Source organism: Dromiciops gliroides, chromosome 2 (genome assembly GCF_019393635.1).
Source record: "Dromiciops gliroides isolate mDroGli1 chromosome 2, mDroGli1.pri, whole genome shotgun sequence".
In the NCBI taxonomy this organism is placed as follows: Eukaryota; Metazoa; Chordata; class Mammalia; order Microbiotheria; family Microbiotheriidae; genus Dromiciops; species Dromiciops gliroides.
The window spans coordinates 112,761,204-112,778,970 of NC_057862.1; the positions used below are offsets into that span (position 1 = coordinate 112,761,204).

The 17,767-nt window shown below is 42.8% G+C and overlaps 2 protein-coding genes across 2 annotated transcripts; one reads left to right on the plus strand and one right to left on the minus strand.

Moving 5' to 3' along the window:
• Nucleotides 1-1,274: 1,274 nt before the first annotated feature.
• HYI (hydroxypyruvate isomerase (putative)) lies at nt 1,275-2,431 on the plus strand. Its single transcript, XM_043980083.1, has one exon. It carries the CDS (start codon nt 1,403-1,405, stop codon nt 2,267-2,269), a length of 867 nt encoding a protein of 288 aa, XP_043836018.1. The 5' UTR covers nt 1,275-1,402; the 3' UTR covers nt 2,270-2,431.
• A 3,043-nt stretch (nt 2,432-5,474) lies between these two features.
• On the minus strand, nt 5,475-17,767 carry WDR73 (WD repeat domain 73). Its single transcript, XM_043987388.1, has 8 exons — nt 17,544-17,767; nt 16,987-17,054; nt 16,555-16,640; nt 14,938-15,026; nt 13,916-13,980; nt 11,056-11,220; nt 10,009-10,377; nt 5,475-8,801 (listed from the first exon to the last, which is right to left on the minus strand). The coding sequence occupies exons 1-8, from the start codon at nt 17,582-17,584 to the stop codon at nt 8,566-8,568; spliced, it is 1,119 nt and encodes a 372-aa protein (XP_043843323.1). The 5' UTR covers nt 17,585-17,767; the 3' UTR covers nt 5,475-8,565.

The window sequence follows — 17,767 nt, forward strand, 5'->3', positions numbered from 1 at the left end:
TGTGATGGATAGGTGGTGGGAGGGAGAGGCTGCAAGACCAGTTAGGAAACTTTCAGTTCAGGGGATCTGTAATAGAAACATGAACCAGAATGATGTTTGTGTGTTGAGAAAAGGGTAACTGACAGAAGAGATGTTATGAAAGTGAAAAGTATATTTGGCAATTGAGTAGGGATGTGAGGTGACTGAAGTTAAGGATGCCTAAACCTGCAAAGGTGGGTAACTGGAAAGGTCATTATGTCCTTGACCTAATAAATAAGGAAGGTTAGAAAAGGGATAGATTTGTGTCAAACAATATTGAGCTCTGATGTGAACATATTGAGTTCAATATGTAGGCATCCAGTTTGAATGTACACTAAATAACTGGTGACCTAAAGTACTAGTCTGAAAAGACACTAAAGTAGCTCCTCTTAACCTCCAGAATCAAACCTGAATTCCTCTGTTTGGCATTTAAAGGCCTTCACAACCTGCCTCCAACTTACCCCTCTAACCTTATACATTACTCCCCTTCACATACTTTTTGATACAGCCAAAGTGGTGGCCTTCTTGACATTCCTCACACACTATCCATGTCTCCCTTCTGTGCCTTTGCCTAGGCTCTTCCTTGTGCCTGGGATACACTCCCTTCTCACCACAATACTCAGTTCAAATACCACCTTTCCGTTTGAGACCCTTGCTGACTCTCCCCACTCCCTTAGCATCTCCTCCCATTACCTTATATTTCTTTTATATATACTTATCTTCTATGTATAATCTTTATTTCCTAGTGTGTGTACTTACTTTCTCTCGTAGAAGAGAGGGCAGGGACTGTCCTATTTTTTGCCTTTGTATCTCCAGAACCTAGCATGGGTGCCTAGCACATATGGTAGGTACACAATACATTCTTGTGGAATGATTGAAGTGCTCAGCAAACCTTAAAACGTTCTCTCCATTTCAGCTATTATTATTATTATTTACAGATCTGGTCAAGTGACTGCCCCAAACAAATGTCAGTTTCAAATTCCAAACCACTTGTGTGTGACCTTGGATCTGTTCATGTGATTTCTCAAAACCTTGGGTAGCTCCTTACTGCAAACTCATTAATTTTTCAATTCCTGACTCCTTGTGTGACTCCGGGCAAGTTACTTCATCTCTCTACTCCTCACTTTTCTCATCTGTTTAAAAAAAATAAAATCAGAGCCAGACTAAATGCCCCTGAGTTCCCTTCCATTTCCAAATCAATGAGCCTGAGGTCTTTCCAGGTACCTGCTCCTTCCTCCTCACCCTCCCCCGGCGTTCCTCCGCAGACTCGGGCAAAGGCCGGCCTAAAGAGGGGTTCAGAGGGTGTGCGGCGGGGCGGAAAAGGCGGAGCGGAGCCCGGGCGAGCGCGGACCTTGGCCCGGGGCTTCGGGACACAGAGACAGCCATGGCTCCTCTGCGCTTCGCAGCCAACCTGTCGTGGTTGTTCTCGGAGCAGGGACCGGCGCTGAGCGCGCGCCTCGAGGCCGCGGCCCGGGCTGGCTTCACGGTGGCCGAGGTGGCCTGGCCCTACGCGGAGCCCGCGGCGCAGCTGGCGGCGGCGGCGCGGGCTGCCGGCCTGCAGCTGGTGTTGCTCAACACGCCGCCGGGGGCCACCGACGTCGGGGAGCTGGGGCTGGGCGCAGTGCCCGGGCGTCAGGATGCCTTCCGCGAGGGGCTGGAGCTGGCGGTCGCGTACGCGCGGGAGCTCGGCTGCCCCCAGGTGCACCTGATGGCCGGCCGCGTCCCGCAGGGCGCCGAGCGCGCCGCCGTGGCCCGGGACATGGAGGCCGTGTTCGTGGAGAACCTGCGGCACGCCGCCGACGTGCTGGCCCGCGAGAACCTCGTGGGGCTCGTGGAGCCCATCAACAGCCGGCTCACGGACCCGCGCTACTTCCTGGATACGCCCGAGCAGGCGGCGGCCATCCTGCGCCGAGTGGACCGGCCTAACCTGCGGCTGCAGCTGGACGTGTTTCACTGGCAGATCATGGGCGGGAACCTGACCGGCAACATCCGTGCCTTCCTGCCCCTGGTCGGGCACGTGCAGATAGCCCAAGTCCCCGACCGCGGCGAGCCAGACAGCCCCGGAGAGCTCAACTTCCCCTACTTGTTCCAGCTATTGGAGGAGCTGGGTTACACGGGCTACGTGGGCTGCGAGTACCGGCCACGTGGGGACACTAATGAAGGCCTCGGCTGGCTGCGGGCCTATTGGGAGAGCCGGGGGTTGTCCCCGGGCAATGCTGGGAGCCTTGCACGTGACCCAACTTATCAATGACCCTCCCCAACACCTGCCTGTCGTACCACCCTACCCTTAAGAAAGACAGCACCACACAAGGCATAAGTATGTTAGCTCTTCTGATAGAAAATGAACTCCCTGATAACTGTTGATTTTTGTATCTTTGTGTGGGTCTTAATAAACGCTTGTTTGATTTGAAAAGCTATTACAAAGCCTCTTAGCCTTCGTCGTGCCCTGGATTCTTAGAATTCTGGGGCTGAAGGAATCATAGAAAGGCCAGCCCCCTAATTTTACAAGGTCAAAATCAGACATCATCTGATCCAACACCCCTTCTGCGAGTGGCCCAGTTGGAATAGAATTCAGGGCTCCTAGGCCCGAGGGCAGTGATTTACAAATACAAGGGGGTAGGTACTACAATGACTTAGAAACGTTAGTTTTCTCCTAACTGCTCATAAAATATAAGCAGGAGTGGCTCTTCTTCAGAAGCTTGGAGGAGGCTAACCAAATAAAGCTGTTGCTCGCTTTCCTGTAGATGTCAGCAATCTTCAAACTTGGCTGGGTCTGTCCTCTGCCACGAAGATTCAGGCTCTCTCTTATGGCAAGACATAGCTATTTATTTTGTCCTGTAGGTAAGAATCCTGTACCCTACGTTCCTTGAACTTCCTACTTACTCCACTACTGTTCAATTCCTGCACTGTTTTCAGCCATATTCACAGATTGCTGATCCTGTGCTGGGGTTGGGAAGCATTGACTGCTATGGTGAGGTCCATTTGTAGTTTGCACATTAGGAATTCTATTTCCAATGGGTGTGGAATACCCACCTACCTAATTTTGGGTTATGTCTAGATCTCTCCTACAGTGAAGGATAAAAGGAAAAAGAAAGATGTGATGCTCCAATTCAGAGTCCTTTATATAGGGGGCCTTGAACACAAACTAAGGAGTTTCTAAAGGCACTTTTCTCCTTTATCAGCTTTGCTATCTAAGCACCTGCCTTTTCAAGGAAAAAAAAGCACAAAAGTCCAGAAAATGATGAATACTCCTTGCATGGCTAAAACTTGGATATATTTCAGTTTAATTTTCTGATTCCTGAATAATCATCCCTGTAGCACTTTCTATATTTTCCTTCTCCTCTACTACCAGAACCTCTGCATTTTATAATCCCTATCCAATTTCATTTCCTATGAAGTCTGGCCTGCATGGTGACTGTTGACCTTTATATCCCACGTGTATAAAAAAGTTCTTATCTTTGAGTAAGTTGGAGCAGTTGCCATGACCTTACTGCAGTCCTTCACGTGGCCTCCCAGTAACCTTGGGGCCATTTATAATATGGGCATATTTGATACTATGTGATCTTTACTACACTTTTCCGAGAAGAAAAACCAAATTAACTCCCTTCTGCCCCTTAAGAGTTTTGACTGGTGAGGAACAAAGTGTAGTATGGCACAGGGAAGATAGTACTTGCCTTGATGTCAGAAGAATTGGGCTTAAGATCTATTTCTGTCATTTACTAGCTCTAACTTGGGGGAAAATTGCAACTGCTCATCAGGAAATTGGGATATTTGCCCTTCCTTCTTTGTGGACATTGACAGGATCCAATCAAGTTAATGTGAGAGTGCTTTTGCCCATAGTACATGCTAATAAGAAAAGAAGCAGCTCATAAGCTTCTCATAGCTATGGATCTGGGATTGATTCCCAACCAAAAAAAGGGTGTGTCAATTATGAAAGACAAAAGATATAATTCTAGGGGCAGCTAGGTGGTGCAGTGTATAAAGCACTGGCCCTGGATTCAGGAGGACCTGAGTTCAAATCCGACCGCAGACACTTGATACTTACTAGCTGTGGGACCTTGGGCAAGTCACTTAACCCCAAATGCCTCACAAAAAACAAACAAAACAAAACAAAAAAGAAAAGATATAATTCTGATTCTATAAAATTGAAGTTTTTTGCACACCCAATTAGCACATAGGATAAAAAGAGAAGTAACTGACTGGGGGAAAAAATCTTTATTTCAAATATCTCCAATAACATTTTGTTGAACAAGATATATACAGACAACTAACAGATATGTGATCAAAAGCCATTCCCAATAGAACACTGGTCAAAAAATTTGAAAAAACCGTTCCCAAAAGAATTATAAACTATGAACAAGGACATGAAAGGATGCTCCAAATCATTCATGTTAAGAGAAAATCTGAACTTGACCTCATGCCCAGCAAATGGGAAAAGATAACAAAAGAGAATAGTCAGAGTTGAAGGAATTACGAAAAGAAATGCACATTAATGCAATCATTGCTGGCAAAGCTGTGAAGCCATAAACTGGAACAATTATTCTGGGAAGGAATTTGGAATTAAGCAAATAAAATGGCTAATATATCTAAACCACTGAACCCACAGTTTCCACTGCTGGACAATATATGCCAATTAAGTCGCTATTTAAAAAAAGCTCCCTATACACCCAAATATTTTTAGCAGCATTTTTTTGTGTGATAGTAACTACTTGGAAACAAAAGCAATGTCCACTGACCAGGGAATCTGGCTAGCCAAACTTCCAATAAAGAAAAGCATAAAAAGGACATATAAACTGATACAAAGTAAACTAAGCAGAGTCAGGAATACAATATTACAACAACTGCAACAATGTAAATGGAAAGAACAACCACTACAAAACAATTGAAACTAAATGTTACAGAATTATAAACAACCAGCTTGGCCCCAAATAGATTTAAGATACATCCCCCTACTCTTTTTCCAGAAGCCAGGGTGCACAGGTATGGAATATTATGTTGTGATGATTAAAAAGATTCAAGAGACAAAGTTTCTGGGTAATTTAATTATTTTGCTAATAAGGTCAGTAGGTTAATAATAAAAGGATGGTCATTTGGCCTTCTCTTTTAGACCAAAGACAATCATGGGGGCTGAGAGTAACATCATGGCATCCATGGACAGAGAAACTATCTCTATACTCAAACTACTAGATAGCCTTGGACTATATCTAGACAAAAGGATCTGTCTCCATCCAAGCCTGAGTAGAAAACAATGGGCTTCCCTACCTTGGAGATTAAATTCTGCACAATGGCTAGAGCACTGGCCTTGAAGTTCAGGGCACCTGAGTTCAAATTTCACCTCAGATACATACTAGCTTTGTGACCTTGGATAGGTCACTTAGCCCTAATTGCCTTAAAACATCCAGGGCCATCTCCAGTCTTCCTGATCCATATTTTGCCACTGGACCCCAGATGGCTCTGAAGGAGAGAGTGAAGTTGGTGACCTTGCACAGCCCTCCCTCACTTAAATCCAATTCACTGCAAGTCATGACATCACCCCCGTGTCATGGTCCTCTTCTAGAATGAAGGACAAACAAAATCCTTGTAAGGTTGGGTAGGGTCTGGCCAGGATCAAGGAGAGTTCATTCAATCTCATTATCAGTAACTTCAAGCAAGATTATCAGTCCTTCAAGAAACTGAACTTAAAATCAGAACTTTGGAAGAAAGGGAGAGCTATGAATCTCTGCAAGATATTGGTTATTAATAATCATTTCTCTTAGCATATAACAATTTTTTTCAATGTATTGATCAGACTTTCTTCATTTTTCCTTTTCCTCTTTTTCTTTTAAAAAATTGTTACAAGGAACAGCTCTCTAGAATTGAGGAGGTAGAAAACAGATTATAAAAACAGTGTCAATAAAATCTATTTTTAAAATTTTCACATGCTATTAAATGAAGGTATTATGAATGTCACTATATATGCTTCATTTCACAGATGAGGAAACAAAAGTTCAAGACCACACAGCAAGTGGTAGAGTTGGGTCTTGAACACAAGTCCTCTGACTTCAAGGTCCTGATTATCCCATCACAGCACAAGGCTGCTTCTCTTTTATCCTTGGGTGATGATAGCAGAAATGAGATGATTCTAGTGAGATGGCAGAGTAAGTTGGTGTTAATGATGCCCAGTTCTCCTTCATCACCTCAAGACAACAACGAATGTGCCACATAAAGTCAGACAGCAAAAAAGGAGGGAACAAAGGCTAATAGAGTTAGAATTGGAAGGGCCCTTACAGGGCATTTAGTCCAACCCTTTTATTTTAGAAATGAGATAACTGGGGTTTAAAAAGGGTATCTTGCCTAGGGTCACACAGCTAGTAAGTATCTGAGACAGAATTTGTACTTATATGCAGTATTTTATCCACTGGGTGGATAGAACTATGCTACCAATTGCTTGGAAAGGAAATTAAATCACATTGTCCAAACATAACTGAAGGAATGAGGAGGCATGTCCAATAAACATGGAAAAACACAATTAAGCATACCCTTGAAGTATCTTTCCACATCAGGATGGGCAGGAACACAAGAAGGAAAACTTCTAAAGAGGGTAAGTTGCCCTCTATCTAATGCAAGGCGGCCAGTATTTCCTTTTTAAAAAAAAAAAATTTATTTTTTGTAAAATTCTAAGTTCCAAATTCCCTCCCTCTCTTCCCCCACTCCAAGATGGTAAGCAGTTTGATATGGGTATGTTGAGAGGCACTGGCATAAAGGAGGAGATCCAATCAAAAAGTATTTGAGGGGCGGCTAGGTAGCGCAGTGGATAGAGCAACGGCCCTGGAGTCAGGAGTATCTGAGTTCAAATCCGGCCTCAGACACTTAACACTTACTAGCTGTGTGACCCTGGGCAAGTCACTTAATCCCAATTGCCTCACTAAGAAAAAAAAAAGTATTTGAGTGTCTGGCAACATGGCAACCCTAGTTGTGATCTTTAAGGAATAATAATCACATAGGGAATTCTGCAGTGAAAAGAACAAAGAACTTGGGATAAAAGGAATGGTCAAAATGAATGGGAAAATCCACAGCCCAGAGAATTTTTTTCTCTAGTCAACAATTATGTCTCACGTATTCACAGTAAACTGTAAGAGGCTTGAGGCTAGTTAGAAGTGTGACCAATATGCTATTATTTCCCTAAAAGTTTTTTTTCCTTGGGATTTTTAGGGGTTGGTTCTCCCTAAAGATTATTCCTATTAGGAGTCATCTAGGGAGGTAGCTAGGTGGCACAGTGGATAAAGCACCACCAGGAGGACCTGATTTCAAATCCAGCCTCAGACACTTGACACTTACTAGCTGTGTGACCCTGGACAAGTCACTTAACCCTCATTGCCCTGCAGAAAAAAAAAGAGTCATCTAGACAAAAAAAACCCCAAGATCAGGAAAATCTAAAGAGAATGAAATAAATGCAGATTCCCATAATTAATCTTAAAGGTTGGCGAATTAAGCAATTTGAATTTCTCAAAAACCAAAAATCTTTCAGAGCTACTAGTATATTCACAAACATTCAAAAATGAAATTTCCTTCACACAGAAAAATTTCTCAAGTCCATGAGGAGAGAAACTTTGCAGACTGAAAAAAAAATCTCAGAATAACTACAATTAGGAAAACAGAAAGACACATTGTAGGCATAAGCTTCAGTTACTTATTAACCATAATTTATATACAAAAATGGCATGCAAGATATGATAAAGATATAAGTAGAGGTGGGGTGGTCACACAGAGAAAGGAAAATAAGAAAGAGCACAAAAGTGCCAAATGGCATACTGATAATCTTTGAAATATAAAGAGGAAGGCTTTCTACATTTTAGAGCCTCTGTGGGACATATTAGAGAAAATATGGACAAGGATTAATTACACAGAATAAATGGCCAAGACAGCTGTGATCAGAGGCAGAAGTACCCACACCAATGAAATCACAGAGCTTTCAAAGTAGCAAGAATAATATGACAAGAGCAGCTTATTACCAAAAGCACCATCCAAGCAGGTAATATCGGGGTTAAATGATAAGTACCTGACCTAGGCTGGGGCATCCTGGCAAGTCATAGGATGGGCATATGATGAAGAGAGGGTATTGTAGGGTTGTTCCTACCAGGGGCCTGGGGTGGGGGAGGAGAGAGGAATGGTGGCACCTGATAGATGGATAAGACCACTACTCTTTCAGACCTACTAACATATTGTCATGAAATGACTACTGTACAAGAATTTACATTCAATCACTGTATACTTCCCACAGCATGCTAATAATGGTCTTCGTTAGGCCAAAGGACAGGGATGCACAGATAGTGGGTTCTGAGTCTCTGTTTTCCTTGTAATGCTTTGTAAACCCCTGTCCTCTGTCTTAATTTAAAGGAAAATAAACCATTTCCTTCCCTCATAGCTGCCAGACAGGATCTTAACATACTTGCCCATTACATGCAGAGATGAGGTTCACAGGTCTTTCATTTTAATCTCTACAACACAGGAAGTGAATACACACAAATAACATGGGAATGTTTGGGCCTGTTCCTTCCTTTGAGTGGGTCAACAGTAGCTACAAGGATCCATCCAATCCCACACATGCAAAGATGCATCAACTGCTGCAGACAACAATGTCCTTGGTTTGCTGGGGTGCCAGGTATGAGTGGTGACCAGTGAAAGCATATCCTTCTCATTCCCATCCATGAAAAGATGTCCTTTATGGACAAAGAGTGGTTCTACACGGCTCCCATTTGTCTTCCAGGATGTGGTATCATAGATATGGACAGTCCCATCAAAACCTAATGAACACAGAAAAGATTTAATAAACAAAGCAGGTAAAACAATATCAGGCTTTCCTCAACATTTTCCATGACATAAAGCTTGACATGAGATGCTGAATTTAAAAATGAAAGATTTCCTAAAGGGCATGTTAACATCTTTCCTAAATCAAGGTAGTCAGTAACCCCACCAAGTACATCAAACCTGTCTAAAAACTCTTTCACCTGTTATCTGAACAAAAAGGGCAGGCCTAGGAAGGCCATCTAATGCAACGTTCTCCTATTACACTGGAGAGGACTAAGGTCCAAAGCCATTCACTGACTTGTCCCAAGTTATCCAGTAAGATAATGGCAGAACCAGGTTTCTTGACTCCTTATCCAGAGTTCCTTCCACTACATCAAGCTGCCTCTTATGACTGAAACATGGACCATAGGAAAGCAAGAGGTGAAAACTACAATGATGGCCCAATTCAAATCTGGCCTCAGACACTTAACACTTACTAGCTGTGTGACCCTGGGCAAGTCACTTAACCCCAATTGCCTCACTAAAAAAAAACAAAAAACAAAAACAAGACTAGATTATTTTAAAATTGAAAAGGCTGCCAACCATATCTGTGATTCAGACCAGTGGAGAATATGCTGAACTGGGAGTCAAGATATCTATTAGTCTCTAACTCTTCTCTAGCAGTAAGAAAAATAAGGACCCACATCAAAACAAAACAGAACAAAAACAAACCCTAGAGCGTAAAGAGAAAAGACATGAACCTATCTCCCAGAGATTATAATAATCCTCACAACCCAGTCATATACATACATATCCTGGGTTTTTCTAAAAGACTTAGTGCAACTTTAAGCTATTAATAAATCTTAAGTACTTAAAAGTTTGACTAGCTTAAGACCCCAACAAGGCTTTTAGAACAGACGTGTACATGTACACGTACATGAATACACACATGCATGTGCACCAGGTTATATCCAGCAGCTGGGAGACGCAGGTACCCAGAGATCATAAAGCTGAGGACAATTCTTTTGCCACTTACATGTTCCCTAGTTCCTTTGTAAGCTGGCTTTTTTTTCCTTTTTTTTTTTTAATGTTTGGTTGGTGGGTTAATTAGAGAATTCTTGGTAGGTAAGTTTTAACTCTCAGGGGCAAATTGAGTGTGAAACGATAAGCTTAAGGAATCACCTAGAAAGTAAAGATAAGACAGATATGCAGCCTTAGAGGTACCTGAAATGGCTAAGCAGCCATCTAGAGAAGGAGCCCAGGTTACCCTCAGCAACTCCCAGTTTGGGCTGGGCATTGAAACTGGACACTGCACTGTTGTCACTGGATGGTCAAGGTCCCTTAGGTCTTTGAGCTGAAGCTGCCCATTTGAGGACAGACTGGCAATGGTGGGGCCAGGCCCCTGCCCACCAGTCTGAACTGCAGCACACCACCACTCTCCACCAGGTCCAGGGCTCCAGGTGGCTCCCTTGGAGTCACCCAGCTTCTGGCGGATGTCCACAACCCCAAGTCGTCCTGAAGCACAGCAGAAGAAAAATGTATCTGCATCCAACACCTGCAGACTGCTTATTTCTTCTTCACTGTCACTCCCACCTGAAAGGCCGAATGAGAAAGACTTTGGTACATAGGAATGAGAAAGGAAACTCAGTGGTTATGCTATGGCAACAAGTCACATGTCCATCTCAATTTTGGCATCCAAGAGGTGAGGAGGTAAAAAGATTCTCCCTTCTAGTGCCCTACAAAACACAGACCTGGTGTCTAGGATAAGTAGAGGCCTTGGTGCTAGCCTCTCATAAAAGGGCATCCAGGTGGTGGGTATATTCTCTCTGGCAAGGATGAATCCAAAAAGTCTTTTTGGGGCAGGGTAGAAGTAAAGCAGCAGGGGGCAGCTAGGTGGCACAGTGGATAAAGCACTGGCCCTAGATTCAGGAGGACCTGAGTTCAAATCTGTCCTCAGACACTCAAAACTTACTAGCTGTGTGACCCTGGGCAAGTCACTTAACCATCATTGCCCTGCAAAAAAGAAGAAAGAAAGAAGAAGAAGAAATAGGAATGCAGCAGGATCATAGACTTAAAACTGGAAGGAATTTAGGAAGATCAATTCATCCAACAAATTAATTTTACAGATTAGGAAAGAGAGGCCCAGGGAGTTTAGGTAACTTGCTCAAAGTTACACAGGCAGTAAGTAGCAGAGCCCCAGGATTTTAATTTAGGTTCTCTGTCTGGCTCTATCTGGGAAACAGGTGAAGGATCAGAGTATAATTTCAGTACCTGACATGCAGAAAGTCTTCTGGGACTCTAGCTCAGTAATGTGAAGATCACTGACCCTGGCCCCATGGAGGACACTGGACCCCTTAGAGACAAGGACTGCGATCTTGGGCCAGAGGCTACTTTTGGCTCCTTGTACAGCAATGGTACTAACAGCTTTAATCATGTCTGGAGGAAGAAAAACAAAATATCAACACAGAGGACTACAGTGGAACACTTCCATACTTAACACGCTAAAGAAAAAATGGACTGAATTTTTTTTCCATATAAATATTTTGTTATTTTCCAGTTACATTTAGAGACAATTTTCAACATTTGTTTTTATAAGATTTCTAGTTTCAAATTTTTTTCCATCCCTCCCCTCCCTCCCCAAGACAGAAAGCAATCTGATATAGGTTATATATGTACAATCAATCACATTAAACATATTTCTGCATTAGTCATGTAATGAGAGAAGAATCAGAGAAAAAAGGAAAAACCTCAAAAAAGAAAAACAACAACAACAAAAACAATAGAAATAGTATGGTTTGATCTGCATCCAGATTCAATAGTTCTTTTTTTTCTTTTTTCTGGATTTGGAGAGCATTTTCCATCATGAGTCCTTAAGAACTATCTTGGACCATTGTATTGCTGAGAAGAGTCAAGTCCATCACAGTTGATCAACACATATTGTTGATGATACTGTGTACAATGTTCTCCTGGTTCTGCTCATCTCACTCATCATCAGTTCATGCAAGTCCTTCCAGGTTTCTCTGAAATCTGCCTGCTCATTGTTTCTTACAGCACAATAGTATTCCATTACTTTCATATACCACAACTTGTTCAGCCATTCCCCGATTGATGGGCAACCCCTCAATTTCTAATTCCTTGCCACCACTAAAAGAGCAGCTAAAAATATTTTTGTACATGTGGGTCCTTTTTCCTTTTTTATGATCTCTTTGGGAAAAAGACCTAATAGTGGTATTGCTGGGTCAAAGGGTATGCAAAGCTTCATAGCCCTTTGGGCATAGTTCCAAACTGCTCTCCAGAATGGCTGGATCAGTTCCCAGCTCCACCAACAGTGCATTAGTGTTCCATTTTTTCCACAGCTTCTCCAACATTTATTATTTTCCTTTTTTGTCATATTAGCCAATCTGATAGGTGTCAGGTGGTCCCTCAGAGTTGTTTTAATTTGTATCTCTCTAATCAATAATGATTTAGAGCATTTTTTCACATGGCAATAGATAGCTTTGATTTCTTCATCAGAAAACTTCCTGTTCATATCCTTTGACCATTTCTCAATTGGGGAATGACTTGGATTCTTATAAATTTGATTTAGTTCCCTATATATTTTAGAAATGAGGCCTTTATCAGAAGTACTGGCTATAAAAATTGTTTCCCAGTTTTCTGTCTCCCTTCTAATTTTGGATGCATTGCTTCTGTTTCTACAAAAACTTTTAAAAATTAATGTAATCAAAATCATCCATTTTGCATTTCTTAATATTCTCTATCTCTTGTTTGGTCACAAACTGTTCTCCTTTCCAAAGATCTGAGAGGGAAACTATTCCTTCCTCTCCTAATTTACCTATGGTTTTACCTTTTATGTCTAAATCATGTAACCATTTTGACCTTATTTTAGTATAAGGTGTAAGATGTTGGTCTATGCCTAGTTTCTGCCATACTCTCTTCCAGTTTTCCCAGCAGTTTTTGTCAAATACTGAATTCCTATCCCAGAAGCTGGAGTCTTTGGGTTTATCAAACAGTACATTATCGAAGTAATTTACTACTGTGTCTCCTGTGCCTAACCTATTCCATTGATCCTCCACTCTATTTCTTGGCCAGTACCAAATAATTTTGATGACTGCTGCTTTATAGTAAAGCTTCAGATTTGGTACAGCTAGTCCACCTTCCTGTGCATTTTTTTCATTATTTAATGGACTGAATTTTTAACAGAGATGGTTTAGATAAAAATAAAGTGAAAGGAAGGTCTTGACAGTGATAATACACAATGGAATAGATTGCCAAGGAAGAGGATGCTGGCTCCTTCTCTGGAGATCTGTCCATGTTCAAGGAACCCTCATACATCTGAGCTGGATTGGGTATCAATTTTTCTAGAGGAAGCACAACCTTCTCTTTCCCAGTGACTGTGGAAGCTCTGGACAATGGCTAAGAGTTCCAGAAGACATGCTAAGGACAGGGCATGTATTTACCCACTTATTGGTCTGAATTGAATACCAGCAATACAATTAGAAAAGGGGCTAAAATACATCAGCAAGAATGACAGGCACAGAAATTGATGGTAGCAAGGAAGATGGAGCTGTATCCAAATCATTAATAAGAGAAATGTAGGGCAGCTAGGTGGTGAAGCGGATAAAGCACCAGCCCTGGATTCAGAAGGACCTGAGTTCAAATCCAGCCTCAGACACTTGACACTTACTAGCTGTGTGACCCTGGTCAAGTCACTTAACCCTCACTGCCCCGCCAAAAAAGAGAGAGAGAGAGAGAGAGAGAGAAATGTAAATGAAAGCAACTCTGAAAGATCACTTCATTCCATCAAATCATTAAAGATGACAAATATGGAAATCATCCCCATTGGGAAGACAGGTGGTGAGGTATAGTAAGAAGAATACTAGCCTCATAGTAAAAACAAAAGAAAACAAAATCTGGGTTCCAACCCTGGCTCTACCACTTCTTGTGTGACTTGGGCAAATCACTTACCTGCTCTGAGACTTAGTTTCCTTATCTATTTAATGGGAGTAATAATATTTGTCCTACATATCCCAAAGGGGTGTTATAAGATGTTTTGTAAAATCATAAAATGTTTTATCAATGTGAGCCCTTATTTCCCATGATCTTATTGAAATAATTTCCCAAAATCACTTACCGCTATCTTCTGCAACATGCCACACCTGTAGAGAATTGCTGGGTGGGCCACTTGTTACCAGCAACCTATAGAAAGCAAGTGGAGATATTATGCCAGGTCCTATAGCCTGACCCTTTCACCCTGATTTCTTGACCCATATAATCCAGGTGTTTTCCTAATGCATTTCTTAGAATCTCAAAACTTTAGACATTAGACATCGTTGTTCAGTCATTACAGTCATGTCTGACTCTTGGTGAACCCTTTTGGGGTTTCCTTGGCAAGTATATTGAAGTGGTTTGCTATTTTCTTCTCTAGCTCATTTTACATATGAGAAGAAACTGAGGCAAGCAGGGTTAAGTGACTTGCCCAAGGTCAAACAGGTAGTAAATGGCTGAGGCCAGATTTGAAATCAAGAAGATGAGTCTTCCTGACTTTAAAAACAGTCATCTATCCACATGCACTGTGCTACCTAGCTGCCCCAAGATGTTAGCTATCAGAGAACATTTAATCCAGTCCTTTTTTGTAGACATAAAGAAACTTTAGTACAGGGTTAAAGTAACCAGTCTAAAGTTCTATAGTTAGAGACAGTGCTGGGACTAGAAGCATAATCTTCAGTTCATTGCTCTTCCCACTATATTAATTTTTTTTAAGCAACTTTTGTTGCTGTTTTGACCAAAGCTCTAGTTTTACCAAAGGTCCTAGTTTTCTATTGTTTTTATTTGGGGTTGGGGCATGGGGAAAGGAGTAGCAAAAGCAGAGAGGGGATGTCCACACTCTTCATTTTTTTCAAACTCTACTCTGACAAGAATTATGCTGTTCTTGTCACCTCTTGTCTCTTCCCTTCTTTTGGTACACAGGTAGGCAATTATGGGTGCTGAATGTTGTATACACTGCCAAAGGGGCCAAGCGGTTTTGCTTAACTGTTTTTCTTTGTTTCAAGGAATAGGGTCAGATCTAGAAATGATTGATTATAAAAAACAAACTGTATCTGTAAGCCATTCTTAGAAGAATTAAACTGTCTGGGCCACAGAGCTGAGTCATACCTGGTCTCTGGCACATGCTTCAGGTTGTAGATTGGCTTGTCTGAAAATCCCCCATGCTTTACCCTGAAATCTCTTTCTGGACATAAGCCCTAAAACACAAACAGAAAGTCAATCAAATATTCCCTGGCCTTTGGATGCTTCTTACAAATAAGTTCTATGACATCAATAAGCTCACATAAAAATTCTAATGTGGGACCCAACATGCAAACAACTGTGTACATACAAGACCGATCCATCTATCTATCTATCTAGAAACAGAGACAGAGAGTAGGAAAGAGAGGGATGGGGGAAGATAGAGAGATGTAATGTTAGAAGGAATACATTATCACTGTATATGTGTGAAGGGGAAGGGACAAAGGAAAGTAAGAAAGGCCTCTTGCAGAAGATGGGATTCAAGTTGAGTCTTGAAGGAAACCAGAAGTTGGAAATAGGGAAGGAGAGTATTTCAGGCACCAGAGATAGGTAGTGAAAAGGCAAAGAACCAGTAGTAGAGACTCACATATGAGAAATAGTAATGAGGTCAGTGTCATTGGAACATAGAATACATGGAAACTAATCATTTCAGATTGTTGCTGCTGCCTGTACCAGTTGTCTAGAATTAGAATTGTTTTCACTATTATTGAAAAGGCAAAATACGCACACATCAGTATTCTCCGAGAGTCCCTAACTCTATTTCCCCAAAGCTGGAGGAGAAGCAACTGGTTAACTGGATAAAAAGACAGTTATACCCCATTTTCCCCACAAGGTGAGTCCTTCCAAGATGGGAATAGGAGATATGTAAGAATGCTAAGAGGAAGAAAATGTAGGTCTGCAGGCCCAATTCAGAAGGATTTCATTATTAGGGTTAGACTATGATGATGAATGGACATCCAGGACAGGACAGATGGAAGTTGGGAAAAAATATCCCCCAGGACTTCATATACATTTAATGACCATCGCTGTTCACACCCATCTTCATTCCAGGCCTCCTTGCTCCAGCCTTTGCCTCAGTTATAGAACTCCAGCTCTTACCCTGGAGCCCTTGGCTCCTAAGTATAGAGAGTTCTTTATCTCTAGGCTGGACCTAACCCTGCCTCTCCAATATCTTCATGCTTTATGACCTCTCTTTCCCACCTTCTACTTCTTTTATTTATTTATTTATTTTTAGTGAGGCAATTGGGGTTAAGTGACTTGCCCAGGGTCACACAGCTAGTAAGTGTTAAGTGTCTGAGGCCGGATTTGAACTCAGGTCCTCCTGAATCCAGGGCCGGTGCTCTATCCACTGCACCACCTAGCTGTCCCCCACCCCCACCTTCTACTTCTAGCTCTTGTAAGAACTTTGAATTAATTACCCTATAGCTCGACTCATCATCCTTCCAGTTTCTCAGACCAAAATACCCCTCCCCATATGATGTGATTTCCCCAGTTAAACTACTTAAGGGCAGGAACTCATCTTGCTTTTTATACCTGTATACCCAACATCTAGCAGAGAACTTTGTACATAGTAAATCACTTAATAAAGACTTTTTCAATCCATTTAGGCTCTAAAGGCTTCCTTCTACTTCTTCTTTTTTTGATGTACCCTCTATTTCTAAAATCATTTTTGGTAGTGAAGGAGCATTTCCACTTCCAATGTACCTGGTTTTCAGCACACAGTTTGGGAGGTAAAAGAAGATGCAATAATTCATTTCTTTTCTGACTTTCACAGCCGGCAACATAAACTCCTATAAGGTGAAGCCAAAAAAAAAAATGTCAGCAAACATACCTTCTAGACCAAAGTTAAGTATAGAAACACCCTCCATAGTCTCAAAATTCTCAGTAGGGGCAGCCACTCTAACATAACATTACCCAGCAAGACATGCAATAGTCAGGGATAAAAGAAAACACAGATATCCCAACAGCAATGGCATAAAACTGCTTCTAGGACACGCCAATGGTGAGAATCCAGGTCGGCAGCCCTTTGTCAGGGCCGGCAAGCAGCACGTACTGTGCTTTAGGAGGGTACCTAAGGGGGGATGGGGGGGGGGCGGGTGGCTTATTCCCTTAGTGGGCCAAGGGGAGTAAGGTCACCTTGGTTATCAGTACACTCCAGGACTCTGGTAGGCCCCTGCAGCTCAAATGCATGGAGATCGCGGTACCTAAATGAAAACAAACAGCGGCGAGATGCTGTAAAAAGGATGCTGTGTGCAATCAAAAGACCTGGGCTCGTTCAAGGGCCAGGTCTGCCATTTCTTAGCTTTCGGCCCAACAGCGAGTCCCATCCCAAGATCAGCCGGAGGGAAGCCCTTACAAACCTCACTATAAATACCAACCACTGTGTTTCTGTGGTTATTATTAGCTTTACTCGCTTTCACCGCCATTAACCTCGCGTCTACAAAGCGCTTTTCTCCCGCCAGCATCCATCATACAGATTCGGAAGTTGAGGCTCGGGAGGTGACCTGGGTGAGGAGTAATTGACCCCACGCTTCGGATCACGGATCCGAGGCCGGGGCTGTCTGGTCTCTCTGCCCACACGGAGGGAAGGAAAGCGGCCAGAGTCCGCCCGGTCCCGCGGGGCCTCTCGGCCGGCCCGGAGGCCACTGTCCTAACCTCCCATCCCACTTCGCCCGCTTCCCCGCCCGGCTTACAAGCGGAGAGAGTCCACGAGCCAATCTGCGGCCTCGTCCATGCTCCTAGCAGTCTCCCGAAGCTTCCTGCCGGTACGCGCGGATGCAGGTCCCTCGGGCCGAGACGTAAGGACGTGGGCGTGGCCCCGCCAGCTGATTATAACTCCGCCCCCTCGTCCTTCAGCCCCTGACCCGGGGAGCGAAAGAGAGCGACGACTGCGTGGGAAGAGGAGGAGAGACCCGGG